This window comes from Crocodylus porosus, unplaced genomic scaffold (assembly GCF_001723895.1).
Source record: "Crocodylus porosus isolate Cpor-Errol unplaced genomic scaffold, CroPor_comp1, whole genome shotgun sequence".
NCBI classification, from domain to species: Eukaryota; Metazoa; Chordata; order Crocodylia; family Crocodylidae; genus Crocodylus; species Crocodylus porosus.
The window spans coordinates 64,492,553-64,515,622 of record NW_017728943.1 but is presented as its reverse complement, the minus strand read 5'-3'; the positions used below and the strand labels follow the sequence as shown (position 1 = coordinate 64,515,622).

Below are 23,070 nucleotides of genomic sequence, written 5' to 3'. Positions count from 1 at the left end.
TGGACACAAATTATTAGAGAGTAGATTTAGATTAGACATCCACAAGAACTACTTCACAGTTAGGGCAGCTAGGAGCTGGAACAAACTTCCAGGGGAAGTGGTGCTGGCTCCTACCTTGGGGATCTTTAAGAAGAGGCTTGATGACCACCTGGCTGGACTCATTTGAGTCCAGTCTTTTCTCCCATCCAGGCGGGGGATCGGACTTGAAGATCTACAAGGTCCCTTCCAACCCTACTTCTATGATTCTATGATGTTTGGGGAAGCTCAGGCTTAGCGAGCTTCTGGAATCCTGTCCACTGTCTCCACTGCCTTCACCACCTGGGACAACCCAGGAACAGGCTGGCTGCCCCAGAAGGGCAGCAGAAGGGTGGTTGGCTGTGCTGGGAACTGGAGAAGGCAGCGGGGACAGTGCATGGGGCACTGGAAGCCTGCAAAGCCCAAGCTTCCCTGAGCACACCATGGCTTCTAGCACCCCATGCACCATCCCTGCCACCTTCTTTGGAAAGGGCCCTTGTGCATGTGTACAGGGGCCCTCTTATTCTATGATTATAAACAACTCACAAGGTCAGACTTTTGACAAAATATGTATTTATATTCCTAAGCCTGTGTTTACACATGGACAGCTTTATGTAGACTTTTTGAGGGTGAAAAGTTTTGATTCCATTAAAGTATTCGGTCAAAGGATAACTAGCAATCCTGTATTTAAAGAAATACTTTTGCAATGAAAATTTTATCATAAGTGTTTTGTGGGTTTCAGCCAGTTTATAAATAATACTTGTGCCAGCATTTTCAAACTGTTTTATAAGTTAAAGAAGATTTCAGGTGGACAGGATCTTAGCTTAATTCAAATATGGAATTGAACAGCTAGAGGTACTTTCCCTTATCCCTTCCTGCTTCCCAGTTCTTATTGCCTTCTTTGACCTCTGTTTGTGGTCATCGGTTAAAAGGGTGGCAGATAGGATTCCATTGTTTGTCTGCAAGAGCAAGCAAAACTTTTCCCTTTCTTGGTTTTACTGATAGAGTCTCCAACTGAGTTTTGACGTACTAAACTAAAAAGGAAGTAAACCTCAGTTCAAACAACTGAGTTTGGCTTGATTTCAGATTGAAACCATGAGAAACTGCCAAGGTGTGTATGTAAGTTGAAGTTACATATTATATTTAAGCCATACAATATCTATGGAATGTTAAGTGGCATGAAAGTTAGAACATGTTGTGAGCAGTCGCACATTAAGGGTGAATGCTGTTTCTTGGCTGCGTTGCTCTGATTTACCATTATAGGGGGAAGGCTGTGAAGGCAGGACACCTGAGCTTTATCCCTTGCTGGGGGGAAGGGGCAGGAGAGATTCTGGAAACAATGTATCATGGGATACTAGAGGACGACAAATTGTTTTATCAGCATAAAGCAGACTAGGTAACACATCCCTGAGTTAAATTTTCCCTGAAGTGGTATAACTTGGAGATGCTCAGAGGGCACTTAGCACAAATTAATAAGCTTTAACATGCAGATATTTGTGTTTCAAGTGGCCTTAGTATGGTCTGAGTGCAATGTGCAACTTCACCATATCTGTATCTCCTATACCACAAACTGGGATCTCCCCTGTAGTTATCAGGAGCCCCTTATTACAAACATATCTTACAGAGAGGTCCAATGGCTTGCATCTGAGTCTGGGCTATACATTGTTGCATTCTACAGATCCATAAATTAGATGCTGCTGAATGGAAGTGAGCAGCAACCTGTGCTAAAGCACGGGAATTAAAAAAAGTGGACCTACTGGAAGATGACAGATGAAGAAAAGACCAGCAGCCTGTGTGTGAATATGACTAGAGAAGAAAAGGTAGAGGATAAGATGCAATATAGGTGGTGAACAGGATTGTAGGTTATCAGGCTTCCTTAGAAAGGATGACAACATATAAGATGAAGGAAAGGTCAAGCTTTGAGCCTTCTTGAAGTGTGAAAGAGGTTTTTAGTTCAAACCAGAAACTGAGCTTTGGTTTCAGTCAAATTTTTAATGAATTCTGGTGAATTTGGCCCAGTGTCACTCAACTCTGGACTGAGATTTGACAAAGAACTTCTGAGAAAATATAGCTGAATTTATTTGTGTAACAAAGATTGCTTAACTGGGGTTTTATTATAAAAACATGAGCTATGTTCCACTGACAATTATCTTTCCCAAACCATTGACTATCTATGAGATGTACAGTATCTCTTAGGCCACAGAAAAAAAGGCAATTTTACATTCAAATCATAGAGGCATATGGCATAACATAAATCAGAAACTTAATTTAAGAATTCCTGCTTCTAACCCAATAACTCTTGGTGATATGCTATACTATTTTGATCCTGTTATAGTATAAGATTCTGCCTCTTGGCCTACAGTTCCTTCAGAGGCATGTCAGACACAAAACCAGCATGTTTGGGAGAGAATATTTCAGAGTATAATTTTTTTATCATCATACACACAAGTATTATCAAGAGTTTGCAGGACTTGAACCCTGGTTTATACTTAACTGACACTGGTTCCTAGCAATTATACACAGTAGCTCTTTTCTTCTTTAAAATCAGGGATTGCACTGAATCAGTATACAGCACCACAATTTACATGCACTCTTTTTTTTGTGGTTCTCCATGGCATGTCACACAAAGGATGATAGGGCATCTCTACACATGCTCCAGAGTGGGGGTGGGGGTTGTTTTAATTTGAGTGCTGCTGAGAGCCAGAACAGTCATGTGTATTCAGCATCCCATGCTTCAAAATAAGAGTGAGGGCAATTTAACTAAAGCTCATTCAGTAAGCTTTACAGTGCCCTTGCTGTCATTTTGAAGCATGGGGACACTGAATACACATGAAGCGGAGGCTGCAGGAACACACTAATTAGAATTTGGTCGGGTTCTCCAGCATCCAAGGGTAGACTGCTTTCTCTTTGTTCCTCCCTTCCTGCAAGTGGACTTGCTGTGACTCATTCCATACCCTGCTGCCCCAGGGTGCTTCAGCAGGAGATGTCATGATTCACCACCCTCTTCTCTGTCCCCGACCAGCTTTCTAAGTTGCTTTTTAAAGGAGATATTAGTGCCTCTTCCTGTGAGAAGCAGAATAAACAGATACTCAACGTGAGTTGCTTTACTTACACAATAATAATCTGAGAGATGGGGAGTGAATTTGTTTGGGGACAAGACTGGGAGGGAGGAAAAGCACACACACAAAAGCATCTCATAAGGTATTGTGAAAGCGTTCCCTCACCCCTGCCCCCAGCCCCTCAACAGGTCTTTCTTGTTTTGCAGAAGATTCAGGGGGGCAGCTCCTTCACCCAAGGGGAGCTCAGAGCTCATTTCAAGTTAGCAACATAACTGAAGGTTGGGATGAGGGCTGATAGCACCCCTTCCTGGCAAGTGCTGGCAGAACAAAGTTTTCAGAACACTTCCCCTCCACCCCCTGGCACAGTGGATAGCTTGCCCTGTGAACGTGAAGCAGGTCATATAGTATGACCGTTACTGGTTGCTTGATGAAAATGACATCTGTCAGGGGCCTTGATGATGACAAAAAATGTATTGGTAGTCAATCAGTCAGTGATCACCGAGTCATGCAATAGCATCCTCAGTGGTCTTGTACAGTTTCTGAACTTAGCCAGCAGGCCGTCACAATATGTAACATGGTGTGTGTGTTGATAATGTAAGAGTGATGTTGCGATTGTCCAGAAATTATGTGAGAGGCAAAGATTTTTTAGGGTCATAGCTTTTATTGGACCCAAGTGGGTGCATCTACACATGCAATCACGGCACTTGAATAAACTGTGGAGCTTATTGCCCTAGTGTCAATTGCTCCTGGGTGCATCATTTGAACATGCATGCACCTGGGAACAATTAACACCAGAGCAATACACTCCACAGTTTATTCAGGCACAGCACATGAAGCTGGGCTGGAGCAGTTTTTTACTCTGCCACAGGGTAGTACTTGTATTTACAAGTACTATCCTTCTGTGGAGTAAATTAGGGGTGCACATGTAGAAACCAAGACGTTTACTGTGCAGCTAATTAGTCAACTGCAGTAAATGTCTTGTGTAGATGCACCAACTGTGTAGCTGAGATATAGTTGGACAAAGCATTCTTCATCAGGTTTCAAATGATAAAATGCAAAAAAACCCCAAACCCTATTTTCATTGTTAACTATTTCTGGGCCAGTCATCTTTGCAGAGAACTCTTGAGGAGCAGGTAAACTCACTGACTATTCTTTAACCTTTACTGAGTGTGTATTACAGATGTTCACTAACTGATTCTCTCAACACCACTGTGAGATAGGTAAGCAGTTATTACTATAATTTCACAAAGATGGCTGGGGAAACAGAGAAGTTATTTTTCCACAAGGGGAATTATGGTCTGATTTAAAATAAGAGCTCAAGTTTCTGATCCCATATCTCATATTCAGACCACTAGACCATATCTTTTTCCATTCTCAAATTCACTTTTTTCCTTTGCAGAGAGTTAGGTCTCTCATGCCAGACAGAAGTACTTATTTAACTGTGAACATTAAAATTGGGAGATCATAAATTGGCTTATTAAAGAGACAATTGTTTTCTGACAGTACTCGGAGAAGTATCAAAAGTTCACAATGCATATTGGCAAGCTGCTACATGTAGTGTATATGCTCCACAATGCTGTTATGGCAGGAACACTTTAAAATAATGGTCCAGTTAATTAATGCTGAGTTACAGCAGGGATCCTATAGAGGTACTTATGACACCTACATTAATACGAAATGAGTTCATCATGATTAATGCTATTACAATAAATACCAAAGGAATTAATAATGATTAGTCCATTATTTTAGAGTGTTTCATGCTATTGAAATAAGTACTTAAAGTGTTTCCTTTTTTTTCCTGTGTAACACACCCCAAATGCCAGTGTTCACATTTAAGGCTGCCCTGATCAGTTTAAATTAAAACATCTTTCTTTTGAAGTAAATTGAACATGTTTAAATGTATTTATCTATTTTTTTAGGTCACGTACTGAAGTGCTTTAACATTCTCTTGATAGGTGAGCCGGATATGGAATCCTATACCTTAGGAAGCACATCAAAATGCATCACGATTAGTTGGAAAGTAGTTCTCAAATGCTGTGTGTTTGTATGCGTGTGCACACACACATGTATACACATGTGGAGATGGCGTGGTCCATATGATGCCTGCCCCTGTTTTGAGAGCAGCTTCTAACTTTTCATGGAGATAGTTTAGGGAATCAAATTTAGCATACACATCTCTGAATCACTTCAGTGTATGTAACTGTGAAATACATTGCTTCAAAGTTTAGCAGAAACTCCATTTCTATTTATTTTTCTTTATGAATTATTTTCCCATTTGGTTGAAAGGCAAAATCATTTCTATTTCAAACAGAATCTTTTTCAGTGTAAGTTCAAACAATTCAGTTTTGAAGAAAGAATAAATGCATTGCGATTATTCAACAATATGAAGGCTGTTTTCACTCTTTAATTGAACCCTCAAGCGTAGCCTGTATATGAGTGGAGCTCTGCCACAGTCGGCATATGTAAACATGCTTGCAACATTAAAAAAAAAAATTCAAAATAAATTTAACTATAGCTTTGTAAGAATCATTTGAAGTTTCTATGGGGCTGATTATTCTGAAGTACCAAGAACCTGCAGGATTGACTGAAATCAAGGGGAGTGGCAGCTGCTGAGCACTTCGGAAAGTCAGATTCATAGACATTTCATGTTTCTAACACCATTATCCCACAATTTGGTTCACGTCTAAAATTGCTTAATAGTTGCAAAGTGAACCATTCTGTGATTATCTATCTATCTATCTATTGGTGGGTAAATGATTGCCCATGGGGTTTACAGAATCTGTGTCACTGGAAGATTTTAAGTACAGGTTAGATGAACTTTTTTCAGGGATAGGTTCATAGGGACAGTCCTGCCTTGAGCATCAGGTTCAACTAAATACCCTGCAACAGGTTAGACTAAATGCTACCTTTGAGACCTATTTTCTATGGTCCTTTGATAGCTTAATTATAATTTTTCTCCTGCCCAGGAAGGGGGTCGGACATAAAGATCTACAAGGTCCCCTCTGACCCGACTTCTATGATTCTATGATAATAAACAGAATGAAAAGGTGCTATTTAAAAAAAAATTGATATGGAATATATTAACCTTTTACTTTGTGGGTTCAGTAGGAATTATTGCAGACACCCAAAGGGAATATAGTTACAATCAGTGGTAAATTACCTGTTTTTAATGTTGTCCACTGTATACTGAATTAAATTTAAGTTAGTTATTCACTTGTCAGCCATCGACTGTCTTTGCAAATTGGTTATTAACATCCCAAAACTCATCCTAGGGTGAGAAAGAGATTCTGATTCCATAGGAGATTTCCCTGCAAAGACTATGCCAAGTATTTCAGGATCCGGCATTCAGTAAAGGGTAGTTTAAATTAAAACTGCCCATAATGGCTTAAATGTGGCTAGCTGAGGTGGAAATCAAGTAAATGTAAGTGATGGGAGCTGAGTTTTCCTTGAACCAATAACTCAGGGAGTATTAACCTATGCAACCTGACACTGGAAAAGCTTCAAACAGAGCTCTGACTAGCACAGGTGCTGAGTTTTGCACAGTTCTAGTGCCGACTCATCTGCTGAAGAGGCACTTGTACAACCCAAGTGCCAAGATGGGAGGATCTGACTTGGAATGATATATTACAACATAGCTTCCCAATAAAAACTGCAGCAGTTCTTTGAAAGGTGCCATTATAGCATGTAAAGTTGTTAAATAATAGCATAGTGCAGCTTTAGTTCAGGAACAATGTGAAGAATTCCATAATATATAAGCTGCATGGGCAGAAACCCTATTTTTAATTTTTTGCCAGGAATACTAGGCATAGAGATTTTTATCTCAACTGCAATTTCACATAGAAATATAAAATGATCATATGAAACAAAACAATATGTTGTATGATGTATAAAACACTGAGATTTCTCTTCTAATTACCACCATCATATTTGCCACATCTGGAGCAATACCCCTTTTTCTAAAGGAAATTGTCCAGATTTAAAGGATCAGAATCCCTGTTGTACAAGAGATTGAGTCTACAGCTTTGTAACATACACAAACTAGATGGATAGGTTTGCTCTGTGTGCAAACCTCACATCATTATTACCATGGGTTTTGGACATGTGCTTGGATTTTCTTCCCAGTAGGAAAGTTGGAATTCTTTTTTCAGCTGACTTGTGTTTCTCAGACATATACATCTCCACATACTCAGCTAGTCTTGGAATTCTACTTTAAAGAGCTAATAAAAGGAGAGGAATGTATCCAGGTGTGAGAGGGAAGGAATGGTAGCTGGGATCAAGTTTCAGGTTAGTTGACCTTCAAGCTCTAAGCAAACCTGGAAGGGGCCATTTTCATTCAGCTCATGAAAACACATTTTCCAGCTTACGCACCCAGGTGAACCTTCACCCAGGGTTCACCCAGATCTATTAGTATTCCCTTTGGAAAAGTGGAGACTTAGGTTGTTTTGCATATGAGAATAGCACACTTCTGTAAAACTCAGCCACCATCACCACTTTCCCTCCCCTAAAAATATTGTTTCACTCTAGATCAGCGGTCTCCAAAGTGGGGTGCGCGCTCCGCAAGGAGTGCGCAAGATGATCCATTCGGGTGCAGAAAGAAAATATTAGAACTTCTATTTATATTTATTTTTTATCTAAAAAATAAGAAAGAAATTAAGCTTTACTAATATTTAATATATGGATTGACACTCGCGCCCTCACTCAGTCCATGTCAGATGGTCACGTACAGTATGCGAAGTATCCTGAAGGAAGAGTGGGAGTTCCACAATGCGGAGGGGTTGACAGTGGCACCCTCACTTGTTCATTCGCTTTCAGTGTATTTCGACGTATTGCAGTTTACATGTGCCTGGTTAAGTGGATTTAAGAATTATATTATCTAGTTTTAACTAAACTAACCCTCACAACATGGACAAGTGGCTTAAAAAGATTCCTGCAAAGAAACTGCGGATTGAAGATAACACTAATAATGTGAGTACAAGCGAACAACAAGAAAATGGCAAAGCTGATACTTCTCCTACTCCTGGTATGAGCTCTTTGTCAGCCATATTACGAGGTAAAAACAATGGCGATCTAATCCGATCTGACAAGAAGTCAACCAAAAAAATTCAAAATTATCAAGAAGACTATTTGAAATATGGATTTACATCCACTATTGTTAACGATGAACCTCGCTCTAAGTATATATTGTGCCTTGAGATATTAGCTAATGATAGTGTGAAACCATCACAATTAGCAAGATGTTTAAAAACTAAGCATCCAGAACATGAAGAAAAACTACAATTTTTTCAGCTATGTTTAAAGTCATGCGATACTCAATCCAGTACTTCACAAAATTTCACTAAACTCAATGATAAATGTTTAGAAGCCTCTTTTGAGGTTTCTTACTTAATAGTGAAAGACAAAAAGCCACATACCATTGGGGAAACACTTGTTCTTCCTGCCGCAGTAAAAATGGCTGAAATAATACACGGAAAACAATATGGTAACAAACTAAAATGCATTCCTTTGTCAGCAAATACTTTTGGAAGAGGCATAGAAAACTTTGCTGAAGATTTGACAAAACAAGTATTAGAACAAATTGTGCAGCATGGGAGGTTTGCTGTACAGTTGGATGAAAGTACAGATGTTTCTAACATGTCTCAGCTTATGGTATTTGCTAGATTCTGTTTCAGTAATGAAATACACAAAGAACTACTTTTTTGTGAGCCACTAAAGGAAAGATGTCCCGGAGAAGATATATTCTTAACAGTAAATGACTTCTTTAATAAAAACAATGTTTTATGGAAAAACTGTGTAAGTGTAACCACTGATGGAGCGGCTGCTTTGACTGGAATAAAAAAAGGATTCTGGGGTATGGTTACAGAGATAGCACCACATGTGAAATTCATTCACTGCATCATTCATAGGCAAGCTATTGCAGCAAAGAAGTTGGAGCCAGAAGTACACAAAGTGCTACAGGATGTCATTGATGTGGTTAATTTTATAAAAAAAAGACCTTTAAATAGTAGAATCTTTACAATGATGAGATGGGGAGTGACCATGAAAATCTTTTGTACCACACAGAGGTTTGCTGGTTATCTTGTGGCAAAGTGCTTAAAAGAGTTGTTGAAATTAAAGATGAGTTTACACATTTTTCTTTTACAAAAAGACAAGTGTTCCAAATTTGCTGACCTTTTCTGTGATGACAAGTGGCTGTCAGTAGTATGCTACCTAGCAGATATTTTCGAAAAAATAAACACACTTAATCTGTCCCTTCAAGGTAAAGGTGACGTTTTAACAATGAGTGAGAAAGTAACTGCTTTTTGAAAGAAACTCATGCTATGGAGAGAGCATTTTGAAAACGGATGTTTGGAAATGTTTCCATTGTTATGTGATTTTGTTGCGGAAAACGATGCAAGTGTGTCACCTATAAAAACTCTCATATCTGCACACGTAAAAAACTTGGAAACAGAATTTTCTAACCTGTTTTAAAATCTTCGAAATGAAGACTTTCAGTGGGTTTTGAACCCATTTGTTAAAAATATAAAAATACAACACCTTCCGATTAGTTTGCAAGAACAACTGATTGACATCAAGGAAGATGGAAATTTACTAGCCAAATTTCAAAAAAAACCTTTGCATACTTGGTGGATGGGACTGAAAAATGAGTATCATGATTTAGTAAGCGCAGCCAATGATGCACTTCTTCCATTTGGATCTACATATCTTTGTGAGGTATCTTTTTCAGCTATGACAGTCATTAAAACCAAGAATCAAAATAAAGACCTTAGAAGCAGACCTTCGAATTGCTGTATCACAAAGTGTTAAACCAAGATTTTCAAAAATAATGAAGCCTACTCAATCACACTGCCATCACTAAAAAATATTATCATTAATAATATTTAATAATTAATAATATCTCATTTTTTACTGAGAGCAAAAAGGTTTTTTGTACCGTTAATAAATAAAAAAAAAATTATTGTAAAAATGTTTATATCATCTTTATCTCATCTTTTTTTAATTTCTTTTTTTGTGTATGTTTTCTAATGTACATAATATATTAGTACAGTAGTACATGTATATACTTTATAAATAAATAAATATATATATATTGGGGGGGTGTGCTCAAAATTTTTTAGTGATAGGGGTGCGCAATCAAAAAAGTTTGAAGACCACTGCTCTAGATTGTTGCACATATTTTATTCCTTTGATTTTAATAAGACAGCAGCCATTCACCCCAATAGCAATCCTGTTAATATTACTCATGCAGGAGACTCTGAAACAATTGTATATCACATACTGAAAATTAAATTGACCGATGTAGGTACCATACTGTACAAGGTAGGCTCTGTTCAACCAGTCATGTAAAAACTACAGTCTAGAAAAGAACAGATTAATTTATTTGAGGATAAATAGTTTATTTGAGGTTAGTGAATGGAAAATCTACTTGCAAACTGGCAACAAAAAGGAATTTTGTTAAAGCATTTAGTGTGACAGAATACATTTGCTGTCTGCTTATCATGCATCCCAAATGTAATAGAGCTCTACAAAAATACAGACTGCAAATTTTGACTATTAGAAATGTTTGAAAGGTTTTATCTTTAAGTATGATACATATATATTTAAATTTAGGTATTTCTCTCTGCATATTCCATTGGCTAAAGGCTAAGGTCAATGTGATAATTGAAAAGTTTGTTCTTGGGGCCTCAGATGGTGACTTAATCCTCCTTCAGTATCGCATTTACTGTGTAGATCACTATTTTCTCTAAGTCTGAAGGTGGGAGGGTATAAAACAGTCACTATATATCTTTCATGTCCTTGTTTTAATCTATGTGTGTATTTGCATGCAGAGTAGGCTGTGAAACAGAATTTCCTCAACTTTCTCAGTTCTAAGATCACCATGACTGGTTTAGGTCAGAAACATGTCTATTAGGGTATATTCTTTGGAGCACAGTAATTTTTTTACAAGATGAATGCAGACCACTTTCCAGACTTTCAGCATTCTAAGATGGAGGATATGTTTTATGTCAGAGACATACAAGCATTTCTGGTACAGATTTTGAAATTCTAGTAGTTTTTTTAAAAAAAATAAAACAGTTCATTGGCACCTTCATATTTTTGTAGCTTCAAGCTTTTTGTTTCTGCTCGTACTGTAATGCAGATATTGATCGAATGCTGTTAAATATAATATTGTTTTTATAGGTATTATTAATAGTTATGAACTGTATATGAATGGCATTTTGATGCAGAATTCATCACAGCTAAGTTATTATGCTTATGGACTTGCTCCTTGGAGTCTGCATTCCTTCAGAGTCCGGGCATGTACTGCAAAAGGTTGTGCTTTGGGTCCATTGGTGAGTACCTCAATTTGCATTCTGGGAATGTAATAAATGTCAGATGGCAGTGAATAGCAGAGTAAATGGTGATGATTCACTCTGGTCAGTCCTAGCCCATCTGGCAAAATGTGACATTTTATAAAAAATGCTATTTAAGAGCTGCTAAGGATTTGATAGGTCATCACTAGGCACAGTTCCAAAATAGTGTATAGATACAGAGAAGGAAGAGATTGGGAGTTAAATCTGAAGCTGAAACACATGTTATTGAAATTAAGTAGAATTAATATGTTTAAAAGGTGCAGATGTAGTTTAACCTGATTTATAAGGACATATATAAAGGAAGAGTTACTGTTCCAGTAATGAGCAAAATTCTAGCTGCCTGACCAAAAGCACAGAGGATATTATAAGGAATAGAGAAGACAAAATATGACAACACTGCTCAAAAAATTGTCATGCTAATTGGAAAATACCTGTGAAACACAAATCTGTGCTAAAATGGAAAATAATATTATATTAATCTGGCATGAAAAACACTATACCCAGGATTTAAAGATTGTGTTAATATTAACATTGAATTCTGAAAACAAGTCTTCTGTGGCGTAAAACACTATTGTTATTACAGATCTTTAGACAAGCTGTTGGGCTGACGAACCAAATGTGCATTTGTGACATTGCAGCTTATAAATAACTTAAGTAATAATAGCTGTAGATGACTTTTAAAGTGTTGTCAAAAGCATCTTTTTTATATTTTTACAAGGTTTAATTCTTCAGTAAATTATAGCACCGCCCATATAGTTTTTTATACCAGAAATGGTTTTTATTGTAATAAGGTAATGATTTGGGCACTTTTTTTCCCTCTATCATTCTGCATTTATTTTAACATCATACTTTCTAATGGCAATAGACTATGCTATATAAATAGTAACTCAAAGAAGAGCTTCCAGGTTTAATTTTTCCTTCCCTATTTTTGATAACATTTTCCATGTCTTCCCAAGATTAGTTGCTTTCAAATGCTGGTAACATCATCTATCTGTAGAACAGGGCTGTAGACTTTATAACCATTAAACATTTTATAGCTTAGACTGCTTTGATGGATATTTACTCTTAAAAGCATGAATGGCTTTTTGCCAGATTTTCTTCTCCATGTTAAAGAACCCTCTCATATACCAGAAATTTAAACTTTTTTTTTTAAAGTATTCGAAGTGCAGGGATGAGAGCTTGTATACAAAATCATGTTACATCTGTTCCGTTGTACAACTAGCACTTTTTTAACATGGGGTATTTTAGGATTCCTTTGGCAGCTCAGATAAGCCAGTTATTTTTAGGGACCTGATCCATAAAATGCATATTAAAATAAGGTGGAGAGAAAACAGAAGTGTTTCTTTGTTCCTTTTCTTTTCTTAACCTGCTTTCTACTTCTCCACTAAATTTCCTAGCCTAGCTTGACTTTCAATGCAGTTCAAAGTAGGTGTTGCTCTAGCTGATACTTATCTGCATCCCACGATCAGTACGCAAACTATTTTCCCAAGCCAGTGATCCATCTCTAATCACAGGAATTGAAGTATGCCTTTATTTAGAGCAGCTCACCTAAATGATGCCAGGAAGTTAGAGCACTGCATCTTCATTTGATTTTCTGAAAGATTTTTATATCAATTACAGCATAAATCTAACTCTTAAAAAAAACTTTGTCTCTTTGAGTACTCTAAATAGTACGGGGAACATCTCCCAGAAGTAAACTGATATTATCCTTCCAGCTATTTTTGTTGCTGATCTCTTATTTAATGTGCCCTAATCGATTGAAGAGATTCTTTGCCACTACCTTAAGCGCCGGATTTCTCCGGCTTACATTTTTGAAGGTGGCTGTGAAGATTTTAATCAGTTATTTGAGAGTTGCCAGTTCCATTTATCAGCAAGGATTTTTTTTTTCTTTTGGTGGTTGCTGATTTTTTTTTTCATTGTTTGACTGTTTTTCATAGTGATTGCAATTTATTTCAAGTAAACCTAGAAAATATGTATTCCAAAATGTCCAGTTTTATTGGCCTGCTAGCAAAGAGGTATATCTTTGGAATCTGAAGTAATTTTAACCTGCTGCCTGTTCTTTACACATTAAAGCTATCCTTGAGGAAATTACATTAATGTGTGTCTATTTGATTCATTATGGAAACTGAAATAGTTATATCTAAATACGTCTGTGTATAAATCGTCCCAGCTATTATGGAAAAAAAATCTTCATTTGATTTAGAAAAAATAAGAGAAATACACTGAAATATTTTGGAAGAATTTATGATAGATATGAGAAAAAAGTATTAGTAATTAATTCTATTTGTTTCACTTTTCAAAAACCTTTCATATTTTAAGTTTGTAGTACAAAATATATGTTATCCTAATTTACTTGGACAAAACAGACTAATATGGTATAATTGTTGTTATTTTAACTATGACTATTTTAGGCTTTTTAATTAATATGGTTGTCAAGTAATTTTTGCTACTTTTTAAATTATTATAACACATCTAGAAATATGAGAAGAGTTAAATATAGGGGAATGTACAGAATAGGAAACACCGAATTTCCTCTTTTGCACAATATATACTTGTAGAGTGCTTAGGCTTGAAACAAAATTACTATTGAATATACATTGCCCAAATACAGTTATATTACATACAGTTTCTAACCAGTATTTTAATAGTAGTAGTAGTAGTAATAGTATTTCATACATAATATCCTAACAGGTGAAAACTATAATAAGTAATGAAGAAGACATTTCAACACAATTTTCCCCTTAAAAATCAGTCAGAGATATAAATAAAGTATGTTCAGTGTAAGATTCAAGAGTTTTAGTAGTTTGTGACTATTACTTCATAATATCAGAATACTAGGAATTGCTCAGTGCTTTTTTATATTAAAATAATTACAGTACCTTATTTAATGAAAATGATCTCCAAGAAATGCTTGCTTCTCACAGTCATGGCTACATATTATAAGACAGAAATAAGGTAATAAATTGTTAGTATTTATGTACTATTGAGGGCATCTTGGTCATTAATCTGAGAACCAAGACATTTGGTTCCTTTCCAGTATTTGGAGATATTAAGGGTAAACAGCAACTTATATTAGGCACTCAGTACCTCAGAGGGAAGGTCTGACAGAGTAGAAAGTATAGAATAGTGTAACACTGTCATGCAGTTTGATCTTTGATTGCAGGATGCAAATTATTCTGGCCATGATCCAGAAAGGCACTGGAAGCCTTTGCTTATCTTTGGCCACATCTACACAAGAGACTCACTGCGCAGTTCTTACAGTGCAGTCATTTAGTACTTGCATACACAAGTACTAAATGACCGTGCAGTTACTGGAGCTACTGCACAGTAGCATTGTCGAACAGCTTTAAAGTGATGTGACTGTGCAGTAGCTTGTTACTACTGTGCAGTAGCATCATGTCATGCTTTGTGCCATGCGACTCTACTGCATAGCAGTAACAAGCTACTGTGCAACCAGCATCTCGTGTGGATGTGGCCTTTATGTGTATAAGTAATCCTTTTGACTTCAGTTGGAATATTCAGCTGCTTTAAAGTTAATCTTGTACTTTGAGTGTTGTGCTGAATTATGGATGTCTAGTATACATTGTGCATGAAAGACAATAACATCTGTAAAATAAATCCTCAGAATAATTAACTTCCCAAATTTGGTATAAAAATATACAATCTCCATCCTGAAAGGACAGAGAATACCCCTTGATGTGTTGATGCTGTAGAAGGTATAATAGATTAAAACTAGCCCTGAGTGGAACTCCCACAAACTGTAATACTCTTTATATAAAGCTGAGAGGTTTGGAAAAGATTTCTCTTTTTTCCTACCTTAGAAAACATCATATAAATTATGGGTGAGATATAAGTTTACCATCATAAATAATGCATTTTGGACCTTAAGTTTTGATCCATAACTTCGGATGATGGCTATAAGTTATGCTTAGTAAAAACCAAATTCCACTATAATTATGATTTTTTCATTTATTTAGAAAATAAAGCCCTAAGATTAAGATTCTTGTCCTTATTGCCTTTGCTAGCAGTTTTATCATCTTTCAGTTTCTATTCAAAGGCTTACTTTTCACTGTGTCTTAAATCTTCCAGGAACTGCATCTCAGGGTGTAAGCCAAATTTGACCAAGGATATTCTTCTTTTATCAATTGTCCATAGTAATATACAAAGGGGACCTATGCTCATTTTTATATTAAACTTGTCTTTTAACATTAAGTTTAAGGGATCTTAAATTTACTTCCACTTCCCCTCCACATCCACTTTCCTTCCACTATTCTTTCTCTGGATTGCTTTAGCAAGAATCAGGCAACAGACTCAGATGCTACTACATTTTCAGGGTTTGAGTCTTGGGGTACTTCATTCTTCCCCATTTTCTAGCTTTAGATCCAATCCTATTGACAAATATTCTCATAAAATATTTGAATTAGGAAACAGTTCATAAGCAAATGTTGGGGTGAGGGTAAGGAGAAAGAAAAATACTTTTTAAGAAAATAGACCAGTGTGCAATGTTCATTAATAATATATGTTTTAAATCAAATAAACATACCTTAAACTGTTGTATAACGTGTTTCCTCATGTGTGTACAGGCTACAGAAGCACATCTCTATCTTATGGTTAAATTTGCAGGTAGAGGCTCGTACAGCAGAAGCTGCACCAGAAGGAACAGTTGAAATGTTTGCCACCATTAATGGATCCAGAGGAATTCTAGTAAAATGGCTACCCCCAAATAAACCTAACGGGCATCTGATCTACACAGTACTTGTTACTGGACTCTTCTACGCTGATCAAGGTATTTTCTTTGTAATACATCTAGCCCTACCATTATAACAGTATAAAAATAAAATGCCATAATTCTGTTTTTTTTCCCTTTTTACAAAGGATTTCTAGCAGTTTTAATTTTTCTACTATGTTCATTTCAGAGAGAGAGAGAGAGAGGTTTAGAGAGAGAGAGATGTAAATAAGTGGTTGATTTTAGCAATACTGATTTTGTTGTTTTATTGTACTGCAGTTTTACTACTTTATACTAGTATAAATACATGTATCAGTACTGAAAGAGAAGATCACTGCCCAAAGCTCTTTTAATCTATAGATACAAAAACAGGTTTTCTCTTGCAGCCCCCACTCAAATTAATAATTCTATTAACAAAGTTGCGGAAGATTATTTTATGAAAAAGTTACTGGAACGAGGGTATCATGATTAGATTTGCATACAGCAGAGTTCACACAAGTAATGGCGAAGTGATATTGCTTAGAATTAAAAAGGCAACTACCTTTGTGGAGTTCATCTTCTAGAGTGTATATACTGAAATCAGGAATTTATTATCTCCAAAATATACTATTATAGACAGTAACATTATTTTGCTTGACAAAACAGCTTCATCCATGAAACAGAAAATAAGTAAAAGATGAGCTTCATCTCTTACAACCTATTACATTTAAGGGCAGTTATCATATTTCCACCGCACTTTCTCTAATCACATATTTCTGAGCAAATGCTACTAAATCAGGATGGTAGTGTTTTACAATCACTTTGAATATGTGAAAAGGACTACAGCACAAAGAATCACACCAGCTTTAGAGACTTTGTATTTAGTATGCACTTTTCACCTGATTGCAAAATGCATCAACTGCTCTAACCATTTGTAAAGAATGTTATAAGGTACATGGATAATGAACAAGCATGAACATTGATGAAAATCTATGTACAGGTTCAATGTTAATTAAATGATCAAGCATGCTTTAAGGTATGATATATATAAAATAATATCAAGCACATATATCACTTAATGTCAAATGTTACCATCAGATCTTACAGGATTTTAAACTGTATGATTAATTTAAGTCATCTAGAAAAGTGTTTGCTGATGATATTATCCCAGAAAAGCACTGATCAGATGATAGTTATTTATTTAATTTTGCTATGTGGTGTAGGCAAATACAATTTAATCAGTGTCATAAGTGAAATAGGAGGCATGATGCTGAGTCACTGGGGGCTTTGTTAGTTGTCTCTTTAAATAATTAGAATGAAAAAAATTTGTTGCTTTTAATATCTGTAGTAAAGGGAAAATATGTCCTGAATTTTTTGTTTTCTAAGAGGAAGTATATACATGCAGTTGTTTGTGTTCTGCTTGGAAGAGTATATGTGCTGAAGGTTGGCAGTCTCAGCTGACCCTTCACAAAGGCTGGTGTGTCCCTTTTTTATGCAATGAAGGCTTTGATGTATTCTGCTCTGAAGCACTTGTAAGATTATGAGGTGAAGGAGTGATGATCGATTTGAAAAAAAGGAGCAACATTTTGGCTGGACCCATGACAGCACAGCCATTTCCGCCAAGGCAGCTGGGTGAATAATGCAAAAGCCATATTCCCCTTGTGTTTAATCTTGCATTGTTTTTGCAGAGAAAATTTCTGCTTGCCTTCTAAGTCATGTCATCCTTGGTTGTCATCCCGTCTCTCAAACCATCAAAACGGTATTAAATGTTGCAAAGCTGCGCAGCAAGAGAACTTTCAAAAGTCAGAACCCATTTGCAGAGCAGCCCTTGTAGAAAATGTATTCTGTTCTCGGCAGAATTTTCCTTCAGTTCTTTCCACTGAGAAGTTTACTGATTTCTCCCAGTGGAATCTGCTGGAATTTATCGGTTCATGGTTGGCAGTCACAGATTAAGGTAAATGTCGATCCGTAATGACCCTCTACATGTTAGTATTGCAGTAAAGCTGGGCTTTTATGTCAAAGATATCGGAGAGGGAGCTATTACACATGACAGGGGTGATCAAGGGACTCCAGACCAAGGCAAGCATTATTAAATATTGACTAGTTCTGTGATTTATGTAGAGCTGGAGGAAAAAAGTGACTTTTTAACCATTATATATTCTTCAGCAACGAAAACCAGCCATTTATCTCCTGCTGGTAATAAAGAACAGAGTGCCTGCATATTTTAGTGGAGGGAAAACCGAGCCTTATAAATGAGATGGACTCTTTCATGATAACATTTCAGTTTGCTAATTGCCAAAAGCAAAACAGGCAAATTGGAAGCAATTACAAGAGTTGACTGAAAGTGGTTGCTGTGTTGGTTCAACTCAGGAGGGGTGGCTGGGGGAAGGATTGTCTGGGGAATGGAACCCAGAAAATTTCATTACATTTGCTCACTGTTGCTGAAACTTTGCTTTGCAATATTAAATAAATAAATAGTATTTTCCTCCTCCATCCCCCTCCCCCGGAAGTCATCAGCTGTAGCAACTGACATGTATGCTGATTGTTTGAGGGTACATATTTCTCTACAAGAATGAAATTACACATTAATTTATCCAACTTCTTTAAGACATCGTCTGTTCAAGAGATTTACACAATGCTTATTGAATTGTCTGATGGCTAATTGGTATTTCCTTGACATAATGAACAACTATATTTCTTCCTTTGCTGTAAAGTCTGTTAAAGAGGGAGTGATTTGAATGTAAAGGTTGAAGTGAAATTCACCTGTTTTGATATATGTTAGCCCCAGAATAATTATAAAAATAATTTCATTCACAGATTGTTTTAGTGGCCTGCTTCCTAGCCTGCTAAATTAGGAAATAGACTGAGCCAGTTATGACTGACTGTTTCAGTTTCCTCACAAAAGATGGGTCACAATAAGCATGCTAATATGAATGTTTTAATTTGAATCTGCATGCATTTAGAGATTTGTCAATGAAAATGTACAGTGTAAGCCTTATTATAAGTACCATCTCAAAGAGAATCATAGACTCTTAGAATCATGGTAAGTTAGGGTTGGAAGGGACCTCAGGAGGTCATCTAATCCAACCCACTGCTCAAAGCAGGGCCATTCCCAGCTAGATCATCCCAACCAAGTGTTTGTCTAGCCGGGTCTTAAAAACCTCCAAGGATGGAGATTCCACCACCTCTCTGGGTAACCTGTTCCAGTGTTTTCCTACCCTCCTAGTGAAAGAGTTTTTCCTAATATCTAACCTAAACTTCTCTTGCTGCAACTTGAGACCATTGTTCCTTGTTCTGTCATCTGCCGCCACTGAGAACAGAAAAGTATCTGTGGCATCTGCTGAAAATTTGAATCTAGTACAGGGACACTCTCGTTATGCAGGTTTGTCTTCTTGATATTCAGCAGAACCTTTTATGCCTTCTGTTTCTAAGTCCTTGTCTGATCTTTAGGTGCTAAGATAATTACCATTATGGGGGAAGAGGGAAGCGGGATTTGTCTGCATGGTCCCACACAGGACATTTGTTACTAGTTGTTCCATGAAGTTGTTCTATAATAGTCTTCATACTTAAGTAAGTCCATAGAATACTCCAAACACTTATACAGTATTGTGATAATGAGTTCAGATAAGATGTTACATATATGGAACATAACTAAAATGATACCAGTGAGTCCATACCTCGAAAATTATAAGCCTGGCTTAAAGGTTATCACATATTTAAAACTGAATATATAAATATAGTAATATATATTTCTTCTAACTTTTAAGTACTTACTGTACTCTCTGAACACATTTTAAAGCTTTTCTCAGCAACCAGGAAGGTGAGAAACTTCCTTTTTTAAGAACAAAATTAAGATTCTCATATAATCATTTAACTTTGGGAGTTGGAACTTCAGAGAAAGCACCACACCATTAGGACTGTGATAACATTTCAAAAGTTGGCAATTTTGTAATGAAACACACTATATCTACATAGGTTTACTTTATTGTTATTAGTCTGTTTATAATTTATTTGGATTCTGACCCCACCTCCCATTTCTGTACTTTCAAAGAGAATATGAAAATTAGAAAGGAAAATTTTGAGGCTAAAGAAAAGCGATTAAATAAGAATATAAATGTACCATATAAAGGTAGCAGTGGAGAAATCTCAGTGAGTTTGGAAAATGCATAATATTGTTCCTTTAGGTACTTTAATGAAAAGTCTGATCTTGGGAAATGTGGAGTACAAGCAACTCCAATTGTCAATAACTATCAGCACTGCACAATCAACCTTCAAACCTTCTCCCATTCCAAACCATTAACATTTCATATAAATGCATATATGTCTATACACTGATTATCTAGAAAACGAGGCTGTCATTGATCACATTTATTTAAGACATCATCCAAATTTCCATCTAGTTGTATATTATTAATATGCCTGCCACTTAGGGATTAAACATTTATTAAACTGACTAATGTTTATCAGTTATGTTCTCCCTATGATAAACTATAATTGATTCTATGCTTCATTCTTAATATGGGGTCAAATCACCCTCTTGAAATTGTAAAGAAATTATGATATAATTCTGGGAAAAGTCTTGTAATTAAAGACTGTATTGTAAAGTGTAACCACAGAAGTTAAGGATGCCCAGACAACCTTAACTTTGGTATTTCCTGACTTTAGAAAGCTTAATTATAGAACATTAATATTCTTTTAATAGTTTTTAAAGACATGTTAGTGTTTACAGTACCAAGTGGTTCCAGTGGTGTTGATAATCTGACTTTCTATTTTTGTTGCTTATGTACTGGCTCTGGAAGCAGTTAGCACATTTCTTTTCAACAACTACCTAACAGCCGAAGTGACACGGAGGGAAAATTGTATCTTGAACTAGCTAAAAGTGTCATCATGGTCCTGCCAGTGTAGATCGTGGATTAAGAAATGGTGTATAGATTTTGTGGAAATAGAAGATTCTGACCCTGAATCTCTTTACAGTTTGACTATGTTGCTCCAGTGTGTACAAGAGAAATGTCTGTATCAAAAAGGTCCTTTCCCCTTAAGGTCAGATTGAGGCTTCTATATGACTTTGTGACAATGCCTCCATCTATCCAAACTTTGAAAAAAAGCTGTGTTAAGTCTGTTACACCATTCTGATCTAGACATATATGATTTCTAGATAAATGCCTTATCATGTCAAATTTGATCACACCTAATTACACCCAAAGAGGACTCTGAGCTCTGTCCCAGCTCCTCAGCTGTCCCTCTCACAACCTATTTTCCTGATAGAGTAAAATTACAGAGAACTCATGTCGCAGAACAAGCTGTCTACCTTGATGAAGGATTAAGTTCCCAATCTATGGTTTTAGCCCATCTGTAGTTTCCACAGGAGGTACAGAGGGACCACAGGGGGTTTCCATTGCCTTAATAGATTTCTAATTCTGGCTTTGTTTGCCCTCAAAACAATTTATAGCAAACTCAGAGTTCTTCTGTTTTCTGTAACTAAGCCCTTGTCTGATCTTTTTCAGATGGCTGCCTGGCAGCTGAGAAGAGGCAGATCACACTGGAATGTCAGCATGCCCCCTTTCCCCTAGCATGGCCTCAATTCCAGAGCAGCGAGAGGGAGTCCTCCTCTGTTTGGTTTAGTTGGCTTAACAGCTCTGTTGCACCAAGGCAACAGCAAAATGAGCCCATAGTTGAGCTGGTTCTCTTGTCCCAAGTATGCTTAAATTCAAACTGGCAACACCTTTGACCCAGCTGGAACTTATCCAACTATGTTTCATTTGTTGGTAGCACAACGCTATGTTCCCAATGTACTTGGGGACACCTGCTCTTGAGTACACCTTGCCCACTAGTTCTCAAGCCCAGACATGAGGTGATGAAGCTGCCCCAGGGACAGTCCAACAAGGTGGTCTCATGCCTGCTGGAGACAGATCTCAAGAGCAGACATGGGGAGCTTCACTATGTGTTTACAGGTTTGGCATGGGCAAGAAAGAGCGGGTAGGCAGGCATCTCTGAAGGTACTGAGAATGCAATGTAGACATACCCAATTCAGCTTGAGTTTGGCCCTGTTTTGAGCTCTCTATATGACTCAAGTAAAAGAAAAAGGTATATTATTGCTCCAAGGTGCATTATGTCTATTCTTTTCTTCTGCTTTTAAATGTTTGTTACTTTTACTATAACACATCTTTCTGTTGTTTAGCAGTGAGATTACTCTGGTACCTTTAAAGAGGGAGACTTAAATAGATTGTCATTCTGCTTGTTTGAAAGCCCCACAGGATTTTCCATCACCAGCTGATCTCCCTTCACATTGGGGGACGTGCATTTTACCTGTAATTAAGGCTGTGAACTATTACATATACTCAAGCACTTAAGCTGCTGTAGTAAATAACTTTTGTGTTATGGTGTGTTGTGTTATGGTTTGTTTGTGGGGGGTGTTTGGTAATAAAAAAAAGTCCAACACCCTGAAATTTTTTGAAAAAGCACTGGATGACTAGGGTCTTGATTCATCACTATGCTTAAGTACATCTTTAAATCAAAGACCAGGTGAGGTCTCTAAGTATTCACAGATTAAATAAAAGCAACCCAGAGATAGATGTTTGGATGAATTCCACCATGGAACAGAAATCCTGTGTGTATGTGCATGGGTATGAGCAGAGGGGGAAACAACACTTAAATATCTCAAATTGTAACAGTTTTTAGTCTATTATGTAGGGCTGTGCAAAGCTTTGATCCCTGATTCGATTCGGTGGAGATTCAGCCTGATTCAGTGGCCAAATCTCCAAATCCAAATTGAATCAGGAGACCCTTTAAGCATGGGGGAAACAACACTTAAATCTCTCAAATTGTAGGATTCAGAGAGACCCTTTAATCTCTCTGAATTAAATTGGAACCCTCCGAATCAATTTGGAGAGATTCAGAAAGATTTGATGAGTTAGACATAGACACAGCTTTAAATGTTTTT

The 23,070-nt window shown here is 36.7% G+C and overlaps 1 protein-coding gene across 1 annotated transcript in view; it reads left to right on the top strand.

Annotated features, from left to right (window-relative positions):
- Positions 1-23,070, top strand: part of USH2A (usherin) — a 652,515-nt gene that overhangs the window by 345,908 nt on the left and 283,537 nt on the right. The window contains exons 35-36 of the mRNA XM_019549473.1: positions 11,253-11,404; positions 16,049-16,211. Coding sequence (XP_019405018.1) covers positions 11,253-11,404; positions 16,049-16,211 — 315 coding nt within the window. The remainder of the gene's footprint in view (positions 1-11,252; positions 11,405-16,048; positions 16,212-23,070) is intronic.